This window comes from Megascapheus bottae, chromosome X (genome assembly GCF_031878675.1).
Source record: "Megascapheus bottae isolate mThoBot1 chromosome X, mThoBot2.hap1, whole genome shotgun sequence".
Classification (NCBI taxonomy): domain Eukaryota; kingdom Metazoa; phylum Chordata; class Mammalia; order Rodentia; family Geomyidae; genus Megascapheus; species Megascapheus bottae.
The window spans coordinates 70,898,976-70,922,477 of NC_143547.1; the positions used below are offsets into that span (position 1 = coordinate 70,898,976).

At 36.3% G+C, this 23,502-nt stretch overlaps 1 protein-coding gene across 3 annotated transcripts in view; it reads right to left on the bottom strand.

Annotated features, from left to right (window-relative positions):
- The window catches only part of Morc4 (MORC family CW-type zinc finger 4), a 52,777-nt gene that overhangs the window by 19,926 nt on the left and 9,349 nt on the right, over nucleotides 1–23,502 (bottom strand). For all 3 annotated transcript variants that reach the window (XM_090327122.1, XM_090327121.1, XM_090327123.1), the window contains 7 exons: nucleotides 18,796–19,014; nucleotides 18,055–18,201; nucleotides 15,598–15,730; nucleotides 15,193–15,321; nucleotides 12,402–12,521; nucleotides 10,099–10,199; nucleotides 2,099–2,197 (listed from right to left, as the gene is read on the bottom strand). In XM_090327122.1, the coding sequence (XP_090183248.1) occupies nucleotides 2,099–2,197; nucleotides 10,099–10,199; nucleotides 12,402–12,521; nucleotides 15,193–15,321; nucleotides 15,598–15,730; nucleotides 18,055–18,201; nucleotides 18,796–19,014 (948 nt within the window). The remainder of the gene's footprint in view (nucleotides 1–2,098; nucleotides 2,198–10,098; nucleotides 10,200–12,401; nucleotides 12,522–15,192; nucleotides 15,322–15,597; nucleotides 15,731–18,054; nucleotides 18,202–18,795; nucleotides 19,015–23,502) is intronic.

A 23,502-nucleotide genomic window follows, 5' to 3' on the forward strand; every position in this document is an offset into this window, starting at 1 on the left:
TACAAAATCTTCCACAGTTTAAGACTCTAAAATGTACACCCATTCCCATTTACCCTCAGAAGTATAACCCAGTCACCTACACCTTCTAGTGAATTTTTTTTCTCTGTAAAGGGTAGCCCACATGTGGTAAAAATAGTCAATAGATAGGATGTGAAAGGCAGATTAGATAGAAGAGAGCAAAAGCTAGAAAAAAAGGGAAAGGCTAAGACAGATACTTTGGGCCCATGTCACTACTAGATCTTGTACATATTGCATTTACAATGCTTTTATATAAATCTGTTATGGAATCACTGGAATATACAGAAACATATAAATAAAATAGAATACCAAGACATGTGAAAGGGTATCAATGTATGTGAATTAATGCACCTTCTATCTAGCAAATATCATGTAACCCTTTTACTAATGACAATAAAAAATAAATAAATAAATAAATAAAATAGAAGACATTCATAAATTTACCACTCAAACACAATGTCTTCTTTTTAAAAAGTGCTTTAGCAAAAGGCACGTTACATGATTGCAGAGCTAGACCTTCCTCTTAAGATTTGCAGTCTTTCAGATTTAGGCTCAGGCCTGACCTCTGCTGTCTGTATATTTATTCCCACACAGCCATTGTTTTCTTCAGAGCCAGAGCCTGCAAGCAGCTGCTTCAGCAGTAATAGAGGAGAGAGGAAAGGTCATAGTTTTGGTTCTCAAGCTTATGCAGGAAGCATGTCTTCCAGAAAGCCAACATTATTCCCTCAGGAAAAGGCACAACTCTCCACTTTACATTCTACACATACCACAATAGGTCCTTTCAATACAGGAAAACAAGAGAGGTTCTGAACTAATGCTTGCAGGAAAGATAGGAAAGAAAGAAAAGAAAGAAAGGGAAGGAAAGAAGAAGAAAGGGGAGGGAGGGAAGGAGGTAGGGAGGGAGAGTGTAAGGGAGAAAGGAAAAAAGGAAATGAAGGGGAGGATAAGGGAGCTGTACTATATTTCCCCTCTGTATCCCTCCAGAGGAATGGAGGTTTAGGGGGCAGAATACCTATATTTGAACCTTAGGTATGCCATATTCCAACTGTCTATAGACAAAAAAGTAGTATCTGTGTATCTCAAGATTATTGGGATTATTTAACAAATTATTATACACGAAGAATTTAAAACACTGAGTGGCATATAAGTACTCAAGAATAATTTCTAAAAGTAAAATTGTTACCTCTAACATACATATTCTCTAGCAGTATAAGAACATGTGTGACTGCAATAATCATTGCTAACTTGAAAGGTAAGCAAAAGAACTTGCCTTCATTTCAATTTTTTTGAATAACCAAGGATAGACATGAGCTGAAATCTTTAGAATGAGGTAGAAACACACATATAGTCATCGGGTTGCATTTGAAATTAAAATGTACATCATACATTTGTTATATAGATGCCTCCCCTAAAATAAGTGAAAGCATTGTAAACACTCTCATATTGAAATTTTTGTCTTGATGGTGGTACAGCTAGCTGTGCATGTGTTGTTACTCAATCTACCCTGTGTACTATCTCCTTTCTTATCCCACTATGGCATTTTATCTAGGTCTGGGTTCCATTCCTTCTCCTAGACTCAATTCTACCTTTTCTATAATATGCCATTTCTAAGTTGAAATACTAGTTCAGTATTTTCAGTAGTAGTAAAGAGAAGAAAAGCTTTCTCTTTGTGTCCAAGACCAGGATTCAAACTCATTATCTGATGCTTGTTTTCACTCACTGACTGGAACTCTACCACCTGAGAAAGAAATGTCATTAACATATTTGACAGTTACTCTATGCTGGGCACTGTGCTAAATATGTCATCTAATTCAATGCAACGAGATAGGTGAAGGAACTTACCACTGTCCACCAAAACATTCAGAAACAAATCATACTTTAATTCCAGAGGTTAGTGTTTTCAGCAGCCAGTATCCCATATTACTCTTTCAACTAAACTAACAGTACCTAAATGCTTATATTTATGATTCAAAAACACAAGTATGAAAGCAGAATGAGGAAGTTTACAATGTGATGTAATAAGCAGTTGCACAAAGGGACTTCAATTCAACGTATCAGTTTCATGCATTTTATTGCTTACGGTACTATTCTGGCAATAGGAAAGAACTCCAAATTCCCTTCAGATGTCTTTTCCTTCCAATAAGCATTCAGCTTCTGAGCAAGGGCACTTATTGTTGATCTGAAAGAAAATGCAGGAAGTATGTCAAAGCTCAAAAGCTCAACACTAGTTGGAAAAAAATCTCTAAGAAGCTCCCATTTAACAGAGGCTAATCATTTATAGCATTCGGCATAGTTTTCAACATCTACTCCTCAAGAAACTAAGGTGGGTGTACACTGTCCTGAAAATCTTCATATCATAATCATTTTCCTTGAAAAGTCAGAATTGTCACTAGAACTAGCCTAGAAATCAGGGTTCTGCAAAGTGTCAAACTATGGCATAGTCTATGGCAGAGCACCAAACTGCAGAGCTAGGACAAAGTCAAATACTATTACACTGATAGCGAGTGATTTGTCAGATGACAAAAGGAGAAGACATCAGGATCAAGTTCAAAGCCAGAGAATCAAATACTGTATTCTATTATAAAGCAATAAAGTATTTGTTTTATATATCAATGCAGTTCCTCTGTAAACAAATACTGACTATAGCAGTAATAGTAATGGAAATGGAGAAAAAAATTCCTGCAAATACTTTACTATAAATCTACTATTGAATTCTAGCTTTGCCTAATTAACAATTCCTACTTAATTCTATATTATAGGATTACAACTCAATGTAGAGCTATATATACCTGGAACATTACAAATTTAGAATTAAAAAAATTTGCATTCTGAATTTTCTTCAAAGTTTCTGCAGAACTATTCTCTCTTTAAGAATAACTCTTCCAGGGCCGGGAGCGTAGGCTAGTAGTAGCATGCTTACCTAGCATGCACAGCCCTGCATTCAATTCCCCAGAAACTCATATACAAAAAGCCAGAAGTGGTGCTGTGGCTCATTTGACAGAGTGCTAGCCTTGAGCGAAGTGTCCAAGGACAGTGTCCAGGTCCTGAGTTCAAGACCCAGGACTGGCAAAAACAAATAAAGAATAACTTCCAGATAGGATGTAATGACAAGCGCCTATAAACAAAGTTAATCTTGGATATTTAGGAGGGAGAAACCAGGAGGATTGTGGAATAAGGCTAGCCTGAGCAAAAAGTTAGCAATATCCTATCTTAACCAATAAATCGGACACTGTAGTATGTGCCTATAATTCCAGCTACTGAAGAAAATTGAGAAGAAAGATTGTGGTCCAAGGCCAGCCTAGGGAAAAACATGAAGCCTTATCTGAAAAATAAACTAAAGAAAAACTGGGTTCATCAATCTAGATGTCCCTCAGTTGATGGGTGGATCAACAAGATGTGGTATTTATACACAATGGAATTCTATGCTGCTGTCAGAAAGAACGATATTGCCCCATTTGTTAGGAAATGGAAAGACTTAGAAAAAAATCATACTTAGTGAAGTAAGCCAGACTCAAAGGAACATAGGCTCAATGGTTTCCCTCATTTGTCATAATCAGTAGAAACCTTGGGCTCTCCTAGCAGAGATTCACAATAGATCAAAATCTAGATATATAAGGGCATATTGTATGATGCTAAATGAAAGGACCTCCAGGATATAGAAACAAAAACCATATAATGGGTGACTATTTTCCTTAATGTACTGTTATCTCTCATCTCTTTTACTGTCCCTTGGTTATCTCATATTGTTGCAATATTTCACCTTGTGATCTGATATATTTTATATATGCTTAATTGGTTATTTGAAATAGGAGAGGGAAGGGGGGAAATCAAGTTGTGCAGGGGGAGGGAGGGAGGGAAATGGGGACCATGACATAAAAAGGGTATCAACATGTGTGAAGTAATGTACCTTCTATAATGTAACCCTTCTATTAATTACAATAAAAATATATTTAAAGAATCAAAAAAAGAAAACAAAAAATGGGTTCAAGTGCTAGAATACTTGCTTAGCAAGCATGAATCAGTAAGTTCAAACTCTAGTCCTGCCAAAAACAATAACATCCGTACCTCTACTTTACTTATATTGGATTCTCATATATAGACAAGACTAATAAACTCACCATATATAATCTCTGCTATATACTCTGCTTCTCCAATGTCCCCATGCTCCTACTGTGCTATTAATAAATATCATTTACTAAAGTCACAATATAGTATGATACCTTATTTTCTCTTTAAAATCCACTTAAGGAAGGAAATGAGAAAGGCCAGGAAGATGGCGGAGTAGGAACATCTCTCCTAGCCTAGACAACAACTGCATTAGGACAATCTGCCTGCTGTAAGTACTGTGGAACTCTGAGATGGCAAACTGTGGTTAATTTTGTTCATGGTCACTTAGCAGAGTAACAGCTGCCCATGGTAGGCAAACTGCATGTGTTCCAGGAGCACCTTGTAGGGAAGCAAATGAGATGCTATCCCCCAAACATGGGACCTGTGCTCATCACCCACTGCTATTTCTGTTCACAGTATATAAAAGGCAAGTGGCCAATAAGCACCTCTTCTGTTACTACAAGCTTGTCTTCTTCCAGCTGACAAAGTGCCTAAAGGAGTAAAAGAAATGGTACCTTGCTTAACATTTTTGATTTCTCTCTTTTCTGTTTTGGGAGCAAGATATTAAAAACTAAGATATTCAAAAGCAATCACATATATGTGGAAAATTAGAAAGTCACTGTGAATTCTGAAAGGAAGTGTTAAAACCTAAAGTTTGCACTTTAGTCTGATTCCTGGCACAAAGCTAGTTTAGCTTACAAATAAGCAAACCATGGGAAAATAAGGGAATGTTTTCCAGTGTGGCCATGCTATTAGCTTCAATTGTCCAGCTTTCAACAACAATCACAATGCAAAGAAAACTGTTCCTAAAGATGAACACACCAAAGACATTAAAACAACTATCTTAAAGATGATGTTCAGAGTCAAATGCAAAATGAAGGAAATCAAGAAAATGGTGAGAAGTCTACAGCTGGAAAGCACAAAACCCCTAATGAACAGTTCACTACAGGGATTCAAAGGCAGCTTCAAACATATTAAAAAAAATAAGCCTGAAGAAATCAATTAATTATTGAGACTAAGGAGTAAAAATAAAGTTTAAGAACAGGGACTGAGTCACAGGCATCTTTGGGATACCATTAATGGCATTAACATAGTCATCACAGAGGTACAGAAGGTGAAGAGAGAACAGATATTAAAAATGATCTCTATGTGGTAAACACAGAAAAGCAACAGCTAGTACAAAAATATAGAAAAATACATTAGAGGGGCCAGGAGTGTGGCCTAGTGGTAGAGTGCTTGCCTGGCTTACATGAAGCCCTGGGTTTGATTCCTTGGTAGCACATACATACAAAAGGCTGGAAATGGGGCCAGGAGTTTGGCCTAGTGGTAGAGTGCTTGCTTAGCATGCACAAAGACCCGGGTTCGATTCCTCGGTACCACATACATAGAAAAAAAAAAGCTGGAAGTGGTGCTAAGGCTCAAGTGGTAGAGAGCTCTAGCCTTTAGAAAGTCCAAGGACAGTGCTCAGGCCCTGAGCCCAAGCCCAAGACTGGCAAAAAAAAAGAAAGAAAAGGCTGGAAGTGGAGCTGTGGCTCAGGTGGTAGAGCTCTAGCCTTGAGAAAGCCCAAGATATTGCTCAGTCCCTGAGATCAAGCCACACAACTGACCAAAAAAAAGTTAGCAAGACCTATACCTATCATCTCAGCTAGACAGGAGGTATAAATATAAGAATGTGGTCCAGGCTGTCCTTTGCAAAAATGCAAGATGCAATATAATTAAAGGGCCTGGGAATGTGGCCTAGTGGTAGAGTGCTTGTCTAGCATGCATGAAGCCCTGGGTTTGGATTCCTCAGTACCACATAAACTGAAAAAGCCCAAATCGGTGCTGTGGTGCAAGTAGTGGAGTGTTTGCCTTGTGCAAAAGAAGCTCAGGGACAATGCCTAAGCTCTGAGTTAAAGCCCCAGGGTTAGCAAAATAATTATTATAATTATTATTAAAGCTTTGATGGCAGCCTAATGAGTGTGAGACAGACTTCAAAACTTCAGAACTACAGAAAGGCAGTGGAGAGGAGAGAAAAAAAGAAGAAAAAATATATGAAAACATATATGCAATGGACTTTTACTCAAGTCATAGTAACAGAGAAGTTACTAGTTGGGAAGTGCCAAGGGGAAGAGAAAAGGAGGTAGGAGATAAAAGGGAATAATGGAGTAATGATGTATGACATTGTATGCATGCTTGGGAATACAATGAAACACTGTATTGGGTACAATTAATATAAACCCATTTAAAAAGGAAATAAGGATATCATATCAAAAGGTTTACTGGTGACGACTAAGAATGAAGTGAAAAAACTGGAGAAAATACAAATTTTCTTAGAAAATAATATTTATACAGACTGTTAGTGGAAACATGGTAAAGCATTGCTAATAAAGGCCCAGAAGAAAAATAAACTTATTACAGAAAAATGAGACAAATACTTATTACATAGTGGTAACAAAGCACAATTTGTAAATGATGAAACACAATCTTTAGCTTGAGATCTCCAGGCAATGTGGTCAAAGTGGTGTCTGGGGTTCTCAGGCTGTTGATATAAAATGCAAGAGGTAAGAGATAAACTGTTGAGCTCAAAGGAAACTGAGACTTGATTTGGAAAGTCTCAACCCACCCCAATTGCAAAATGTTTAAAAATTTATGGAGATTCACTGTCAGGAAAATGTACTCTAGAAAAATAGCAGAGAGAGAGAAAAAAAAGAAAAATAGCAGACAGTGAAGTTGAAGAACCTTGTAGTATTATCTCAGTAAGATCAAACGCTCAAAATATTCAGTCACACAAAACGATCTTTGGAAAGATTAGGCATGTGACTCATAGTCATCTCAGCTAAAGCCAAGAATAGAAATGGGATTATCTAGGCAAGATGTCAATAGCTTCTTGTTGAAGGAATGAACATTCATTACATACACAGAGGACCCACAAGGTTCTTGAGGATGGTGCAAGCACAAAAGTTTCCAACTTGGATCAACAGGGTTGGAGAGTATCTTGTTGGATCTTCAAAATTCTATAGTCAGGAAACAGGTTAATAACACTATTCAGATGCAAATATATGCTACCCTTCATCAACAAAGATAATTTCTAGAGTGAACTATAAGAGCAAGAAGTCAAAGCTTCAAGATCAGAAGGTAGAGTTGAAAGCCCCAGAATTTATCCCCAGTCTTTATAATTTTAATGGAATTTGCCTAGCTAGACGGAAAGTGCTTATTAGACGTGACACTTTTTTTTTCCTCTACCAGTTTTAACTGAATCTTGTAATGGAAGAAGAGGAGAGAGTGAAGATACATCCACATATGGAGGGGGATGTACCCCAACATGCAGAGGGTTTCATATGTGGTTTAGATAATGGAATTTAAGAATTTAAACTGATGAGATTTAGTTGAGATTTTAGACTAAGTTAATAATGTAGGGTAGAGATTTTGAGGGTCACTGGAACAAGTTGAACACATTCTAAATGTGAGAAGTGAATCTTAGGGCACCAGAAGACAGACTGTAGCAAAATAAAATAATGGCCATACAAATGTGTCTAATTATAATTTAAATATTTGAGTATGTTTAGTTTATACCAATGGGGGAATTAAGATTATATATGGAATTAAGGCTATTCATGAACTAGTCTAAAAATAAGACTATCCAAAGTTACCCAATTTAAATACAGGGATCTTAAAAATTGAAAAGTGAAGAAGAGACAGAATCAGAGAAGGAAATATGATGGCAAAAAGCAAGGTACTAGAATGATGCAACATGAGAAAGCAACCCATCACTACTGACTTTGAAGTTGGAAAAGAGGGCCTTGAGCCAAGAAATGCTGGCAGCCTCTAGAAGCTGGAAAAGGCAAGGAAATGGATTCTACCCTAGAGCCTTCAGAAAGGAATGCAGTCTGCCAACACCTTGATTTTAGATGCAACAAGATCTACATTAAGATAATAAGATGGTGTTGTTTTAAGCCACTACATTTGTGGTAATTTGTCTCAACAATAGAAGACACTTTTTATTGTTTATAGATAGAAGCTGAATATCACTGTATTTCCCACAAAAATTTAAAATATGGCTCCCCTGTGAGTACACTGTGTAATTTGGCACATAGTTGAGTAACGGTGGTCTAAGATGGTGTTAGCAAACTACAGCCTGAGAGGCAAATTCCACTCACTGCCTGCTTTTGTCAACAAAATTATACTTGGACATATCAATGCTTATCCCATTACTAAGTGTCCATATTTGCTTTCTTTCTATGGCAGAACTGAGTAGCTGTGACAGAGATTAGTTAGCGCACAAAGGCCATACTACTTGTCTTCCGGGCCTTCTCAGAAAATGTTTTACCAATCTCTGCTCTAAGATGTGGCCCTCCCTTGTCCATCTAACTTGGTATCATCTCATTCCAATTACATTTTCTTTATTTCCCTTGGCCATACTGTTTCCATTCTAAGACCCTGTCATAACCTTAGTTCATGCTATAATTCCATGCTGGAATTTCCTTCCCTCTAGTTTCCTTTTGCCACTCCTGGAGCTTGGATCCAGGGCCTCAGCACTGTTCCCGAGCTGCTTTTATTCAAGACTAGCACTCTAATTACAATAAAAATATATGAAAAAAAAGACTAGCACTCTACTACTAGAGCCACAGGACCATTTTCAGCTTTTTTTGTTTATGTAGTACTGAGGAATCAAACCCATGGCTTCATGTATTCTAGCAAGCACTCTACCACAAAGCCACATTCCCAGCATTCCTTCTCTTTTCTTGTATTCTTGTGCCTTAAGACCTATCCTAGGTCATACTTCCTACCTGAATCCTCTTGTCTATTCTACCATGGTATTTTTTGCCAAGTAGAATTTTTACCATACCAGTGAAGATTTTGACTGACCCATTAGCTATTTTAATACTCTCTTAACTTGTTTCCTAAGTGTGTCAACCTATTATCAACATGGTATGGTCCTTAAAGCAACTATGTCTTGCATTTCCCTGATATTAAATACTAAATCTCCTGCATCAAAAACAAAATGGACATTTAATAACCGGATGGAACAAGAACTATGCAAATATATGATCCTCAAAAGACTATTCACCAGTGCATTCTGTTTTTAATAAAATATGTACCATAAATTAACTGCTTAAACCTGAAATCCTGTATGTTTAACAAAATGTAGACTATTTAGCTGGATAGTCCACAATTATCTCAATCAAACTCAAATTCTAATCAATATGCACTAGAATAGCATCCCTCTACTTGCCCACCTTGAAAGCTTCAACCTTTAAGTTCAGCTCAAATAATTTGCTTTGTAAAGCATTCCTTGGTTTTCTTTCAGGAGATTTGCCTTACAAGAGCTATTTTACTTTATATGTATTCAAGCTTCTTAGTTGCATATTTCTACCTTTGTTCAATAAGCATCAAGGACTCTATTTTTTCAGGCTCCTGTCATTTACAACTAAGATCTAGGAAATATTAAACCCCAGGCCTTGTGCATGCCAGGAAGTAGTGTACCACTGCATTAAACCTCTAACTCAAAACCTATTTTAGTCTGGATTCAACAATTCTTATCTCCTAAAACTATCTCTAATGATTCTTACCTCCTGGTTTTCCCTGATAAATCTAGATGGTTCCCTGAAATCATCTTTCTTGCTGACCTAAGAAAATGTCTGTAATGAACTTCAAGTTTTTACCTTACTGTATATGCAATATTTTCAGATCAAGTTGTCTCTTTAAGGTGAGTAACAATGTCCTTGAATTTATCACAAATATATGAGCAAATGACTTGTGAGTTCATTTTAACATTTCTAAACCTAAGATTTAGCTCAACTGACGTCATATTATCGACTTTCAAGCATTAGTTTTTAAAAATGAAATCATTTTATTTCTAATCCTGGAAAATAGACATTAAGTTTCAGTTAATATATCCAGCTGATTTTTAGTGATTGTTTTTGAGGTTTCAGAGTACAGATTCATATCTGAGCAAATTATGAGAAACACACAGAGTTGAAAGTGACTCACCTGTACTCCTTGTTGTACTCAAAGTCTTGTTTGTTGTAGACAGGTTTTAGGAAATTGCACTCAATGACTCCAATTACTCCCACACCTTCTCCATGAGTTGGCTTAGAAGAAAATATTAATTTCAACACTTACATTACAGTTAACTGCCAGAGGCATTTCCTTTTGATTCCACATAATCATAGAAAGGTTACATAATGTTTTGAATATAGAATAGCCATCAAGATCTAGAGAACCAGAATGTTCTTCAAAAGATTACAAGTGCTACATGAAACTAGAAACTAAGAAATTCTAGGACAGAAAATACTCAAATTATGATTCATGGACCCCTAGGATATTTCAGGGACTAATAGCTACCCTCTACTCAAACAACCTCAATTTTTATCTGTTTATTTTTTTTCTGTAGCTTGAACTCAAGCCCTGGGCACTGTCCTTGGACACTTTTTGCTCGAGGCTAGCACTCTGCCACTGGAGCCATACCACCACTCCAGGCTTTTTTGTTAATGTGGTACCGAGGAATGGAACCCAGGGCATCATGCATGCAAGGTGAACATTATCACTTGGCCACACTCCTATCCCTCATCTGTTTGATATTTTAATATTTCTCTAAGATTTCATATTACACTTGTAAAAGTCAAGATTAAATACTACTGCTCTAGAAAACTAAAATAAAATTTTTAGCATTGTTATGTGATCATTATACATATTCATCTGTTAAAATAAGCATACTCTCCATATACACAGTCTACCAATTATTAAAGGAATGAAATTTCAAATGATTAAGGTTTTTTTGTTTTGTTTTGTTTTGTTTTGGTGGGTCATGGGGTTTGAACTCGGCCCGGGCACGGTCCCTGAGCTGAAGCTCAAGGCTACTGCCCTACCCTTGAGCCAAGCCTCACTTTCTGTTTTCTAGAGGTTAATTGGAACAGGAGTCTCAGGTCCTTTTGTGCCCAGGCTGGCTTTGAACCTTAATCCTCAAATCTCAGCATCCTGATTAGCTGGGATTACAGGCGTGAGCCACCGTGCCCAGCAGTTTTAAGGTTTTAAACCTCTATTCCTTAATGGAATGAACTGATTCCAGGTGCTAATTAGACAGGCACACTGAGTTGTTTTCAATTGTTACAATAATAAAGATGTAATAATAATGAGGCATTGGTGGATCACATCTGTAATCCTAGCTACTCAGGAAGATGGGATCTAAGGACCACAGTTCAAAGCCATCCACGCAGGAAAACTTGTGAGACTCTCATCTATAATAAACTAGCAAAAAGCCTGAAATAGAGCTGTAGCTCAAGTGGCAGAATGCTAGCCTTGAGCAAAACAAGCTCAGGGACAGTGGTCAAGATTCAGAGATTAAGCCCCAAGACAGGCACACATACATACATACAAAAGTTTATGTAACAATTAAAAAATAAGGGGCCGGGAGTTTGGCCTAGTGGTAGAGTGCTTGCCTAGCATGCACAAATACCCGGGTTCGATTCCTCGGTACCACATACATAGAAAAAAGCCGGAAGTGGTGCTGCGGCTCAAGTGGTAGAGCTCTGGCCTTGACAAAGTCCAAGGACAGTGCTCAGGCCCTGAGTTCAAGCCCAGGACTGGCAAAAAAATAAAATAAAATACGCTCCAGTTAGTTATCTAACCATACATAGCTGTCCAACAATGGAATATAAAGTAGCCTGTAATTCATTGTGCTTTAGTAACATAATGGTAGAATCTACTACTTTTTTAAACTATTAAAACATTAAATATATGTTGTTTGATATATGAATTAGTTTATATATTTTGGCCCATTTAAATTTCTCAACCATGAAACTATGCGTAGAAAAATCTACTGTTTCCATTTACAGGTTAGGAAACTGAATCTCGCAGAAATAAAATGATTAAAGGATACAGCTCATAATAACAGAATCAAGGACCCAAACCTTTGTCATTGATGACCAAATTTTATGGATTTACAATACACATTTTTGTCCCTCCAAGATAATGTGAAGAACAAGTTTATTAACTGATAAGCTAATACAGGTAGTGAAGTTGTTGGTATTCTAACTTTGCCTCTCATTAACAGATACCTAGACAACGCATTCAGTAAATTCCTTTGGGTGACTAACATCTATGAAGAATAGCAAGCAGTAAGAACTTTTGCAACACAAAATAGCTCAATGGTAACATAGAATTCCTGTATGAGAATTTAACAGCCAGCACTAGCTAGAGATAAAACCATTAATAAAGCTCTCCCTTTTTACAAACTTGAAATTCTCCTTCTAGTCTTTCCAGTCCTCTTTGTCAAAGATATATTAATCACTCACCTTTATCTGGCATCCCACCTTCTCATAGGACTTTATGAGCCGATTGTTATGGTACATCATCACTCCAAACTGGCTACTACTTTTGCAAGAGAATCCGAAAGTGATTCTCACCTGCTTATTCTAAGAAAGTCATTAAGGAAACAAGCACCAGACAAAAAATTGCATTATGTTGCAAAAAAACCTCTAAATGTCAATCCTTCTAGAAGACATTCAAAAATATGTCACAAACGCTTATAAATATACTTAACCTGCCAGCTGCTGGTGGCTCACACATGCAATCCTAGCTACTCAGGAGGCTGAGATCTGGACATTGTGATCTGAAGCCAGCCCAGGCAGGAAAGTGTGTTACTCATATCTCTAATAGCCTACCCAAAAGCAGGAAGTGAAACTGGCTAGCTCTAGCCTTGAATAATGAGTTTTTAATGATTCCTACTTGATTCAAAAACCAAGATAAGAGAATGAGAAAAACATGAAAGAAAGATAGAAGACTTTGTATTTCCATTAAAATACAAACATAAAGTCCCAGCTACTTTGAAGACAGAAATCAAGAAGATTGTGATTTGAGGCTAGACTGGGCAAGAAGTTAGGGATACCCTGCTTGAAACCTATAAATTGGGTGAGGTAGCCAGGTGCCAGTTGCTCACACTGGTAGTCCTAGCTACTCAGGAGGCTGAGATCTGAGAATCATGGTTCAAAGCCAGCCGGGACATGTAAGTCCCTATGACACTTATCTCCAATTTACCACCAGAAAACCCGAAGTGGAACTTTGGCTCAAAGGGGTAGAATGCTAGCCTTGAGCAAAAGAGCTTAGGGACAGCTCCCAGGCCCATAGTTCAAGCCCCCACGATTGACAAAATAAATAAAAATACATACATACATAAAATTTGGTGAGGAGCCATGTATCTATGATATAGAAAATAAATTAAGACCAATGTTTACAACTGCTTAAGAGCTATCAGCTTTCCAAGACATTGCTTTTACTCATAAATCTATCAATAAAAACTAGCCTAATGTATGCAATTTAAACTAAAATTTTCTCTAGTATCTAGAATCCACTCCCACTGCAATGAAGTACAGGAGTGAAAGTGAACACACTTCTAAATGGCCACCAATATGAGGAGTTACAAAAAAAAATCATGTTAAATTTGTTAACACTTCATATCATTACAAAATCCAACACACCTAACTCCATCAAAATCTAAAATAGGACCTATACAGCAATAAAATACACTAGTCAATATTCTATTTGAATCAACTGAATATAACAAAATATAATATGTATCATAGTGAATTATTCCTATGGCTGAGACTCTCAAGCCTGGTTGCTCATTAGAACATGCTGAGGATTTTTAAAAATCATTATTGTAAAGGTAATATATAGAGGGGTTACAGTTACAAGTGAGATAAAGAGTACATTTCTTTTTGGATGATGTCACCCCTTCCCTAGCTCTTTCCCAATTTTTGCCTCCTGTCTCCACCCACAAGTTGTATAGTTCATTTTTAACATAACATCTAGTGAACATCACTGCTACATTTGTTCACCTTTTGTCTCATCATTTCTGTGCCCCCTTAACCCTCCCAAAGACAGATAAACTAGCAAGACAAAAGGAAAAAGAAATGAAAGAAAAGGAAAGCAAGGAAAATAAAAACTTCATGTTTCCAGAAAAAGCCAGAAGTGGTGCTGTGGTTCAAGTGGTAGAGTACTAGCTTTAAGCAAAACGTGACCAAGGACAGATCCCAGGTCCTGAATTCAAGCCCCAGGAATGGCCAAAGAGATCTTCGTGTTTCCAATTCTTGGAGTTCATTTCAATAAATACTACAGCTATTATACCTTAATAATCGTCTTCGTAGAATATCCTCCATTGGTCAAGCCGAGGATTTTTTAAAAAATATTTTTCATCTTAAAATAAAATTCCAAAATTTACTGAACCATAATCTACAAGGTCTCAGGAACATTACCTAAAAATTCCTAAGTGATTTCTGACACAACTGGTGCACAGATTAACAATTAAATGTTTCCTCTTAAGGGCAACAATGTTCTAGAACTAATGCACCCACTACCTGACGAATGTAACTGTAACCTCTCTATACATTACCCCAAGAATAAAATTAAAAATAAACACTTTCTCTTGGGTTGGGAGTGTTGTCTAGTGGTAGAATGCTTGTCTAGCATGCACAAAGCCCTGGATTCAATTCCTCAGCACCACATACATAGAAAAAGCTAGAAGTGTTGCACAAAAAGCTCAAGGACAGTGCCAAGGTCCTAAGTTCAAGCTCCAGGACTGGCAAAAAAGAGAAATGCTTCCTTTTAAATAGAGGTATAGTTCAAGTGGTAGAGCACCAGCCTTGAGTGAAAAAGTTAAGAGACAATTCCCAGGCCCTGAGTTCAAGCCCCTGTAATAGTACAAAAATAGAAGTCCATGCATTGAGGTTCGGAATCCACTTGTTACAACACTCTCCTAGAGGTTTGTATCTTCTTAATGTCCTCCCAAATCATTACTCTTTCCTTCCCAACATCTTCATGGGCTCTTCTCTTATGACCCAAATTGACTCATGTGGTAGAGAGCCAACCTTGATTGGAAAAGCCAAGCAAGAGTGTGAAGCCCTGTATTCAAGCCCTGGTAATAGCAAAAGGCAGAGACAGAAATAGACAAGAGAGAGGTTTCCTTAGATTATCCTATAAGATTTGTATTATTTTTATATTGGAAAAGGCAAGTTTGGGGCTTCTTGTGACAATCCAGAAATTTAACCCTGAAATGACCACGTCAAATACATGCAGGTTTAAGGATACTGTGTAGGTAGGTTTATATATATCATATCCTACATTTGCCAGGCTCTTGGCAATCATCTGGGTAGTCACCTTCTTCTGACGCAGAAAGATTTTCATCCTTGGTTTCATATACAGAATACTACAATATGCCTAAGGAACAGTGAAGGGAAAGTTATTGTGTTTCATTGCCAATCCTACCAAAATTCTCATTAAAATATTGTTAGCCAGCTAAGCCTTTGCTGGGCAAAGATTTGGTTTAGTTGGTATATCTTGCTATCTGATACCAACAACCACACTGAAATGCTACTATCACCTAAACTGCTTTGGTGGAGGCTGTGCAAAGGAATTCTAGCACAGAGCTAAACTTTTACCTTTCATATTATAGGGCATCTTACCTCTTACTGTTGAAGAACCACTGTTACTCACCCGTAAAGAATACTCTGTTTCTGGCAGCTTTGAGGTAAAATCATCAGCCTCTTTTTCTTCAGCATCAAAGTCTGATACCAGGATGTCATATTGATCTGTATCAAAGTCTAACTCAGACTTTCCATCTTTGTTTCTGGGTAAAAAATACAGATACTAATCTAAAAAGATCTAGTTCCAGAGGGGGAAAATTCACATGGAACCCAAGAGAGAAACAACATGAACCAATACTCAGGCACATTTCTTCCCCTGATCACTAGTGCAAAGAAACTATGAATTTAATTCGATACAATATATAAAGGTATTGCCAGTCTAGGAAAATCTACTGTTTCATAGTAGTGGTAATAAGCTTCTAAGGAAAAAGAAATATTAAATGTTTAAATCACATAGATGTCAGCTATCCTCAAATGTGGATCTTAAAATAGATCCCAGATTTCTGAGTATTGCTGGAGAAGTTACTAAACAGCACTTTTATCAACTGAATAAATAGATCAAGCAAAATCATCCCTCCAAACCTAAGCAATAGCATGAAATACCAAGATATTCTCTGATCTATTACTGTGTCTTAGAAGGAAAAAAAAGAGCCAGTCACAGTAGCTGATGCCTATAATGTTAGCTACTTGTGAAATGTAGCTCTATAGGACTGCAGTTCATGGTCAGACATGGAAAAAAGTTTGAGACCCCATCTCAACTACTAAAGCTGAACATGGTGGCATATGCCTTTCATCGCAGCTGGTTGACAAGTATAAAAATTAGGCCCACTGTCCTGATGAAACACCCAAAGCAAAAAGGATCAGGGGGAAATAGCTCAAGGGGCAGAGTGCCTGCCTAGCACATGGGAAGCCCTGAGTTTAACACTCAGTACCACAAAAAAAAAAAGGAAAAATGGTTGCTACAGGAGGAGCAACATATATTTACTAGCTCTCTAGGATATTATTGCTAGAATCATCACTTAAATATAATAGTACTAACATTCCTTTCATAAGGACCTTTCTTACTCTCGTTTGGGGCCACTGGCTTTTGTCCACTCCAAAACCCTGCCACTGCGAGGGGAAAAATGCAAGATTCATCTTTGTTCCTGAAAACTCAAAACAAATTATGGGTTATAGAGAAAAAAGTACATATCAGAAAATATAGTTCCTAACGTGCATTCTGTGGAATCATAGTCCCTAAAAATATTAAGAAAACAAAGATTAGAGAGCAAAAGAAAAAAATGAAAAAATATTGACCAAATAAAATTATGAAACAACTCTTAGAAGCTCTAATGTCACCTCCTTCATACTGTAGGCCACTAAGTGGTAGATCCAAGTTTGATTCCTCAGTACCACATACATAGAAAAAAGCTGGAAGTGGTGCTGAGGCTCAAGTGGCAGAGCTCTAGCCTTGACAGAGATAACTTTTCAGCACAAAACTCTTGAGTTTGGGGGCCTACAGTACATAGGAGGTGACATTAGAACTATATTTGAACCTCAATCCTCAGATTCAGGATTACAGGCCTGAGCCACAGCACCCAGCTGACAAGTCTTTTTAAGATGTGTATAACATTGGAAATATCTCAAGAAAACATTATTGAGGTTTTCCCCATAGGTCAGCAAGGATCTACTTTTATCATCTTATTTTTTTTAATTATAAGTCTTTGTGTTAGCCAGTATTGTTTGAGTATAAGTTTAACCTAAGACTAGAATAATGACTGTATCAGATACTCTGCTCAAACATGTCATCAATGCTTCTATTTTATATTAAAAACGTTTTAGTATTAGGTTTTTATAATCTTAAATGTATATTTGATATGCTGTGATTAAACGATGCATCCTGGAGTTTTTCTTGATTATTTTATTCATCCTTAATACATGACCTTAAGACAGTCTCATTATAGTTGAAACTGACCAACCTCAATACTTTTTGTACCTCTATTCCAGCTGTTCCAAAATACTATCAACATTATTTTTTGAAAGATCACATTTAGTTAATCACTGTTTCTCATATTTCATTTGTCAAACATGTAGAATAACTATCATCTAACAATTTCAAAACTGTCCTATGAATAGGAAATCAATGTTTATAAAGGATTCTGAGGACCTTACATAGAATATACCATTTATCTTTGGCAATAACCTCAGGATATACATGTTTTAAGATCCACTATTTTAATACAACTAAGATAAGATTGTAAAAAAATGTATTCGGTCTACTTCTCTAGATTAAAATCTGCTTCATCATTCTTTTTTTGTTGCTTGATTTTTATCCTGGGACTTGAACTCAGGGCCTGAGTACTGGACCTGACCCTCTTTGTGCTCAAGGCTACTGCTCTAACACTTTGAGCCACAGCTCTACTTCCTGTTTTTGAGTGGTTAATTGGAGTAGCTAGGATTACAGGCATGAGCTATTGGTACCTGGCTTAAACTCTGCTTCATCATTCTACTTTGTCTATCGGTATCTATTATCCTTGGAATAGTATACCTGCGGACATTCCAAATTAGAACACGAGTTCCTTTTTTGCCTGGGATGGCATCAAACTGGGCCAGTAGGTCATTTTCATTGTTGAAAATTGAATAGTTCAAGATGGCTTCTAGACTGGGCAAGGAATCCTCAGTAATAATCATTTTTTGTAAAACCAAATACAGTTAAGGAAAAACTTACACTTGCAGAATACATCTTCAAAGACATAATACAAAAAAAGATGTTATATTAGTGCATATGTCAAAGGCTAAAATTTTAAGCTATTTGGTAGCAGTAGTTCAATCTTATTGCCATATTACTCTTGTTAAACCAATATGATCTCTATAAGAAATAACTTGTCCAGGTACAAGGAAATGAGCAAGTATCAATTCTGCTATCAGGTTAGCTGATACATAGTGATTTTACAAGTATAAGCATAACTATGGCCCACAGGAAAAAAAGGAGGTCCTAAAAATTGTACCAAAGGGTGGTGATTGGGTAAAATAGCCTATATAGATCAAGCTACACAACAATGAAAGTTTCAACAGAGTAAAGGTATTTCTGAACTTCCGTCCATGGTCTTATTTATTTTAAAAATATTTAATAAGGAGAAATTATACTTAAATTTAAGACATTTGAATATATTTCTAAATATTAAAACTTATTTGAAATATGAAATATCAAGAGATAGCTGCAAATGCCCAGAAGAACAAACTAGACTAATTTTTAACCAACACAAAATTTTAACCAACACAAAGGATATTGTTTTGCTGACTGTAAGGAACAATTGGTACAATAACTGCCTGTGCATGGACACATTCCAGATAGGTCTGTGATAGGAGTCCAACAGTGAGAGTACTCCCATTCTTGGTGAAGACAAGAGCATCCTTTCCTAGACGCATGGAACCTGACTTGAAACCATTGCCAAAGACTCCGATGGGACACTGGCTCTTCTTTATTACTTTATCTGTAAAGCCAAAGCTGTAATTACACAAGAAAAAAATCAGAAATGTAAAAATCATCCTAAAATAGAATAATTACTTATACTTGAAGAATACATTTTTACTCCTTTTTGTTTGCAAACTGTAAGTTAAAGCATAGGAAATTACTGGTAATGAGATTTTTTTTCTGAGTTGTCTGTGTGTAAATAGTTCCACAGTGCTAGAACAAATGTAAAGGCATACTTTCATTGGCCAACAGAGAGAGCTGGCAAAGGCCTCTGCAGCTGCTTTCTTCTCTAGATAAAAAAGAAAATTAGGGAAGGTTGAAAAGGGTAGTTGCTTGCAGATTGTAACAAAAGTACCAGATAGTGGCACTGATAAAAGGTAGTAAAGATGCTATCTTTCAAATCTGGTCACATCACACTCTAGAAATCTGAAAGTTGGAGATCATATATCTTGACAATTTCAACTCTCTACCCAAAGGATAACCCTTCCAATTCTTACCCTCTCCTCGGCTAGGACAGTTCACTGGAATATGACCAAGAGATAAAAATAGGTAGTTCTGCCTCTGAATATCTGCAAACAGCTGCAGTATAAAGTCTCTCTTGTTCTATTAAGGGCCTCTCACTGAGTCAGCTCACAAACTCTGTAGCCCCTAATGATTAGCTTGATCTCAGAACCAGAATCATTCCCTTTCTTGCTTGCCATTCAGATACTCACATACAAAAAGAATGGAACCTAAAAAGTTTAAAGAAATGGTATGTAGAATATTATCTTCGCCACAGATAAAACAAATTTTGAAGACTTTTTCTCTAGGTCGATTTATTTTTACAAAGATGTACATTATCATTAAGTTAATATTTATTAAATATACTATGTGCTGTACATTGTGCATAGCACTGGATACACAACAGTGAATTATAAAGACGTAATTTTTATCCTTTTACTATAGTCTAAGGAAAGATTTCATGATTTATAGACTAGATGTTTCTCCAATAAGAATAAAATGAATACTTTATGCCATAATTGGGTGGCAGGGAGGTTTTGAGCAGGGAGAGTGAAGATGCTTGTTCTCCATTTACTGAAGATTATGGTTTTGTTTACTTCAAGAAAGGGGTATTACTATACAGTAATACCATTATATATCTTTGGGGGGCAAAAATTCATTAAGAGTTTTTTGTGCATCCTACAAATAAATCCAATGACAAAGAAAGGTAATGTCCAAGGCAAGTGTCCTTTGAACAACAAAGAACACCGAGATAGTGATGTCTGTGGGCCTCAGTATTTCGGGAATTAAGACTTAGAAATTGGTAGGATTCCAACATTCTCATTTCTCTTGTGAAATAACTGGGTAGGAACCAAACGCTGGTGGCTCATGCCTGTAATCCTAGCTACTTAGGAGGCTGATATCTGAGGATCATGATTCAAAGATAGCCTGGGCAAAAAAGTCCATAAAGACTTTGATCTCCAATTAACCACCAGAAAACCAGAAGCTGCACTGTGGCTCAAATGGAGGAGTGCTAGCCTTGAGCTGAAGAGCTCAGGGACAACACCCAGACCCAGAGTTCAAGCTCAAGACTGGCTAGGAAAGATGGGGTAATTATGAAAATTACATATTGTATGCAAAATATTAAAATGACTGGAGTCATTTTTGAGGAAAGATTGAAGCACAAGTGGTATAGTATTGGCTTTAAACTCAAAGCTCTGAATTCAAATCTCAGTACTACCAAACTAAAAAAAATAAAAATAGAATTCATTGAGATTTATCACATTATTCCCTATCACTATTTCAGATCTAATGCCACATGTAAAACACAGAACTTTTCAAAAATAGGACTTTTTTCTGCCATATGATACGACTCTGTATGCTTATCTAGAGTTATAAAAAAACAGTGAGGCTCTATTTATTCCCTTATTTCCTAGCCATCTTTTACCATGTTCTCTTAGTAAGTTATTATATGCCTTCATTGTGTCACTCAGTTTTGGGAGACCAGATGACTATATAAAGCTGAGAAAATAAGTAACAGGATAGGGCTAAAAGCAGAATCCAAAAGCACAGACATAATGAGAAGAGAATTGCCCGATGGTCTGGATTTGCTGATGATGTTGTTATGTTTCACGGAACTCTTCCCAGATGCTTTTTATCACCTCAGTTCCCAGACTAGGTATTCTATTTAAATGCTAATTTGTAGACATGCCTAGTACCAATCAAACACATAAAATGTTTCACCACACACAATGATAGAATTATAAAGAGTAATTTTATAGTTGAGTATAGCTCAAAAAATTTCCAGATAGACTGGTGGCTCATACTTGCTATATATATAATTCTAGCAACTCAGGAAGTTGAGGTCTGTGGATGGTGATTCGAAGCCAGATGCCCAAGTAGGAAAGTCCATAAGACTTATCTTCAATTTACCATCAAAAAGTAGAATTGTGGCTCAATTAGTAGAGCACTAGTCATGATCAAAAAAGCTAAGAGAATATTATTCAGGCTCTAAGTTCAAGCCCCACTAGGACCACACAAAAAATTACAATGAGCTATCATGACTTAGCTTAGACAGATGGTTTCCCCTCACTGAGTCATTCCTGCTCTAGACTCTCATGTAAGAAACAACATTGTTTATACACCAATGGATTCAGGTACCAGCTTTTTGAATGGAATCCAGGAATACTGTTTACTTCCTCTTGAATACCTTAAGAGATCACAAAATCTAGAGTCCTAGTGAGAAAAATTTAAATTAGGATGTTGACCAATGGAACAAACCTTCCCCAAAATGAAAACACACAAAGACAGGCACTATTGTTGACTGGATATACTGGTGATGTAATAGATGAATTCAAAGTGTTATAAGCATCCTGTTACTCTCTGGCTTCTGTTTTAGAACAGCTCTCCTAGGATATACACTTCTGAGCAGAGGCAGCAAATACCTTCAATCTGTGGCTGTTTTTAACCCTTGACCTTTGAAAGAAATTTTCCATCTTACTAGGAAAAGCAGTTGAGTATAGAGGACACATGGTCCACACAATATTCCCAGAAACTAAAAATACTAACAGTGTGCCTTTAAAAATTTAATGATAAGCATTTTTAATTGGACTTTCAAAGGATTCTGTATTTATAAGAAACTGTCATTGTACTATTTCATCAGCATGAAAGTAGGAAGAGGAACACAGGGCTGGAAAATAGGAAACAGGATAACAAACAAAATTTATGAATGCTTAACAATTTTCAATAGTACTTGCTATTATTTTCCAAATAGAAACATAAGCCATATAATGAATGATTGTTGTTCTTAAGGTACTATGTTATCTCTCATCTCTTTTGCTGTCCCTTGATTATCTCATATTGTTACAGTATCTCACTTTGTTACCTGATATATCAGATATATTTGTATTTGGTTATTTGAAATTGGATAGGGAACGGGGGAAAACAAGATGAGGGGTGGGGGTGGGGGGAGGGAAATGGGGACCAAGACATGTGAAAGGGTATCAATGTATGGGAATTAATGCACCATCTATCTTGCAAATATCATGTAACCCTTCTATTAATTACAATAAAAATATATGAAAAAAATAAAAAAAAGAAAAGTAAACTGCATGTAATTCTCATCCAATAAATAAGGATTGGAGATCAGCAGATTAAAAAAAAACTAGAAAATATACTTAATATTTACAAAGCTCCTTCTGAAGTTTCTTTATAATAATAGCAAATCATATACAAGTATGAAAATGGATTATTTTTACAATGAATATTCAATAATTTAAAAAAAGACCAAAACAAGGAATTGAGTTCAGTGGCATCTTTGGCTTACTGTTAAGACTCAGATTAAGTGATCTCTTGTAAGTAAATAGTATTTTTAGCTAATACAAGTTTGTTTTAGGATTCATATACAAATCCAGTACATAGTGTATTAAACACTCATTAAAATAGTCCTCTAGAATATAGAAACAAAAGCCATATAATGAATGATTATTGTCCTTAATGTACTACGTTATCTCTCATCTTTTTGCTGTCCCTTGGTTATCTCATATTGTTACAGTATCTCACTTTGTTATCTGATATATCGGATATATTTGTATTGGTTATTTGAAATTGGATAGGAAAGGGGGGAAAACAAGATGAGGGGTGGGGGGGAGGGAAATGGGTACCAAGACATGTGAAAGGGTATCAATGTATGGGAATTAATGCACCTTCTATCCGGCAAATATCATGTAACCCTTCTATTAATTACAATAAAAATATAAGAAAAAAATTAAAAAATAAAATAGCCCCCTAGAATTAATTTTGTAAATAAATAAAAACTGCTCAGAGCAAATTACTAGGAAATATATTTAACCTGTAAAGACAGAGACAACCCTAAATCTAAAGAAGTTTCTGCCTGTTTTGTCCCAGGACTGGCAGAAAAAAAAAAGATGTGTTGTAAAGGACTCACTAAGATAAGTAACTTTAAGGGGAATTTGCGACATACAGAATTGGATATATATATATATATATATATATATATATATATGTCTGTATATATATATA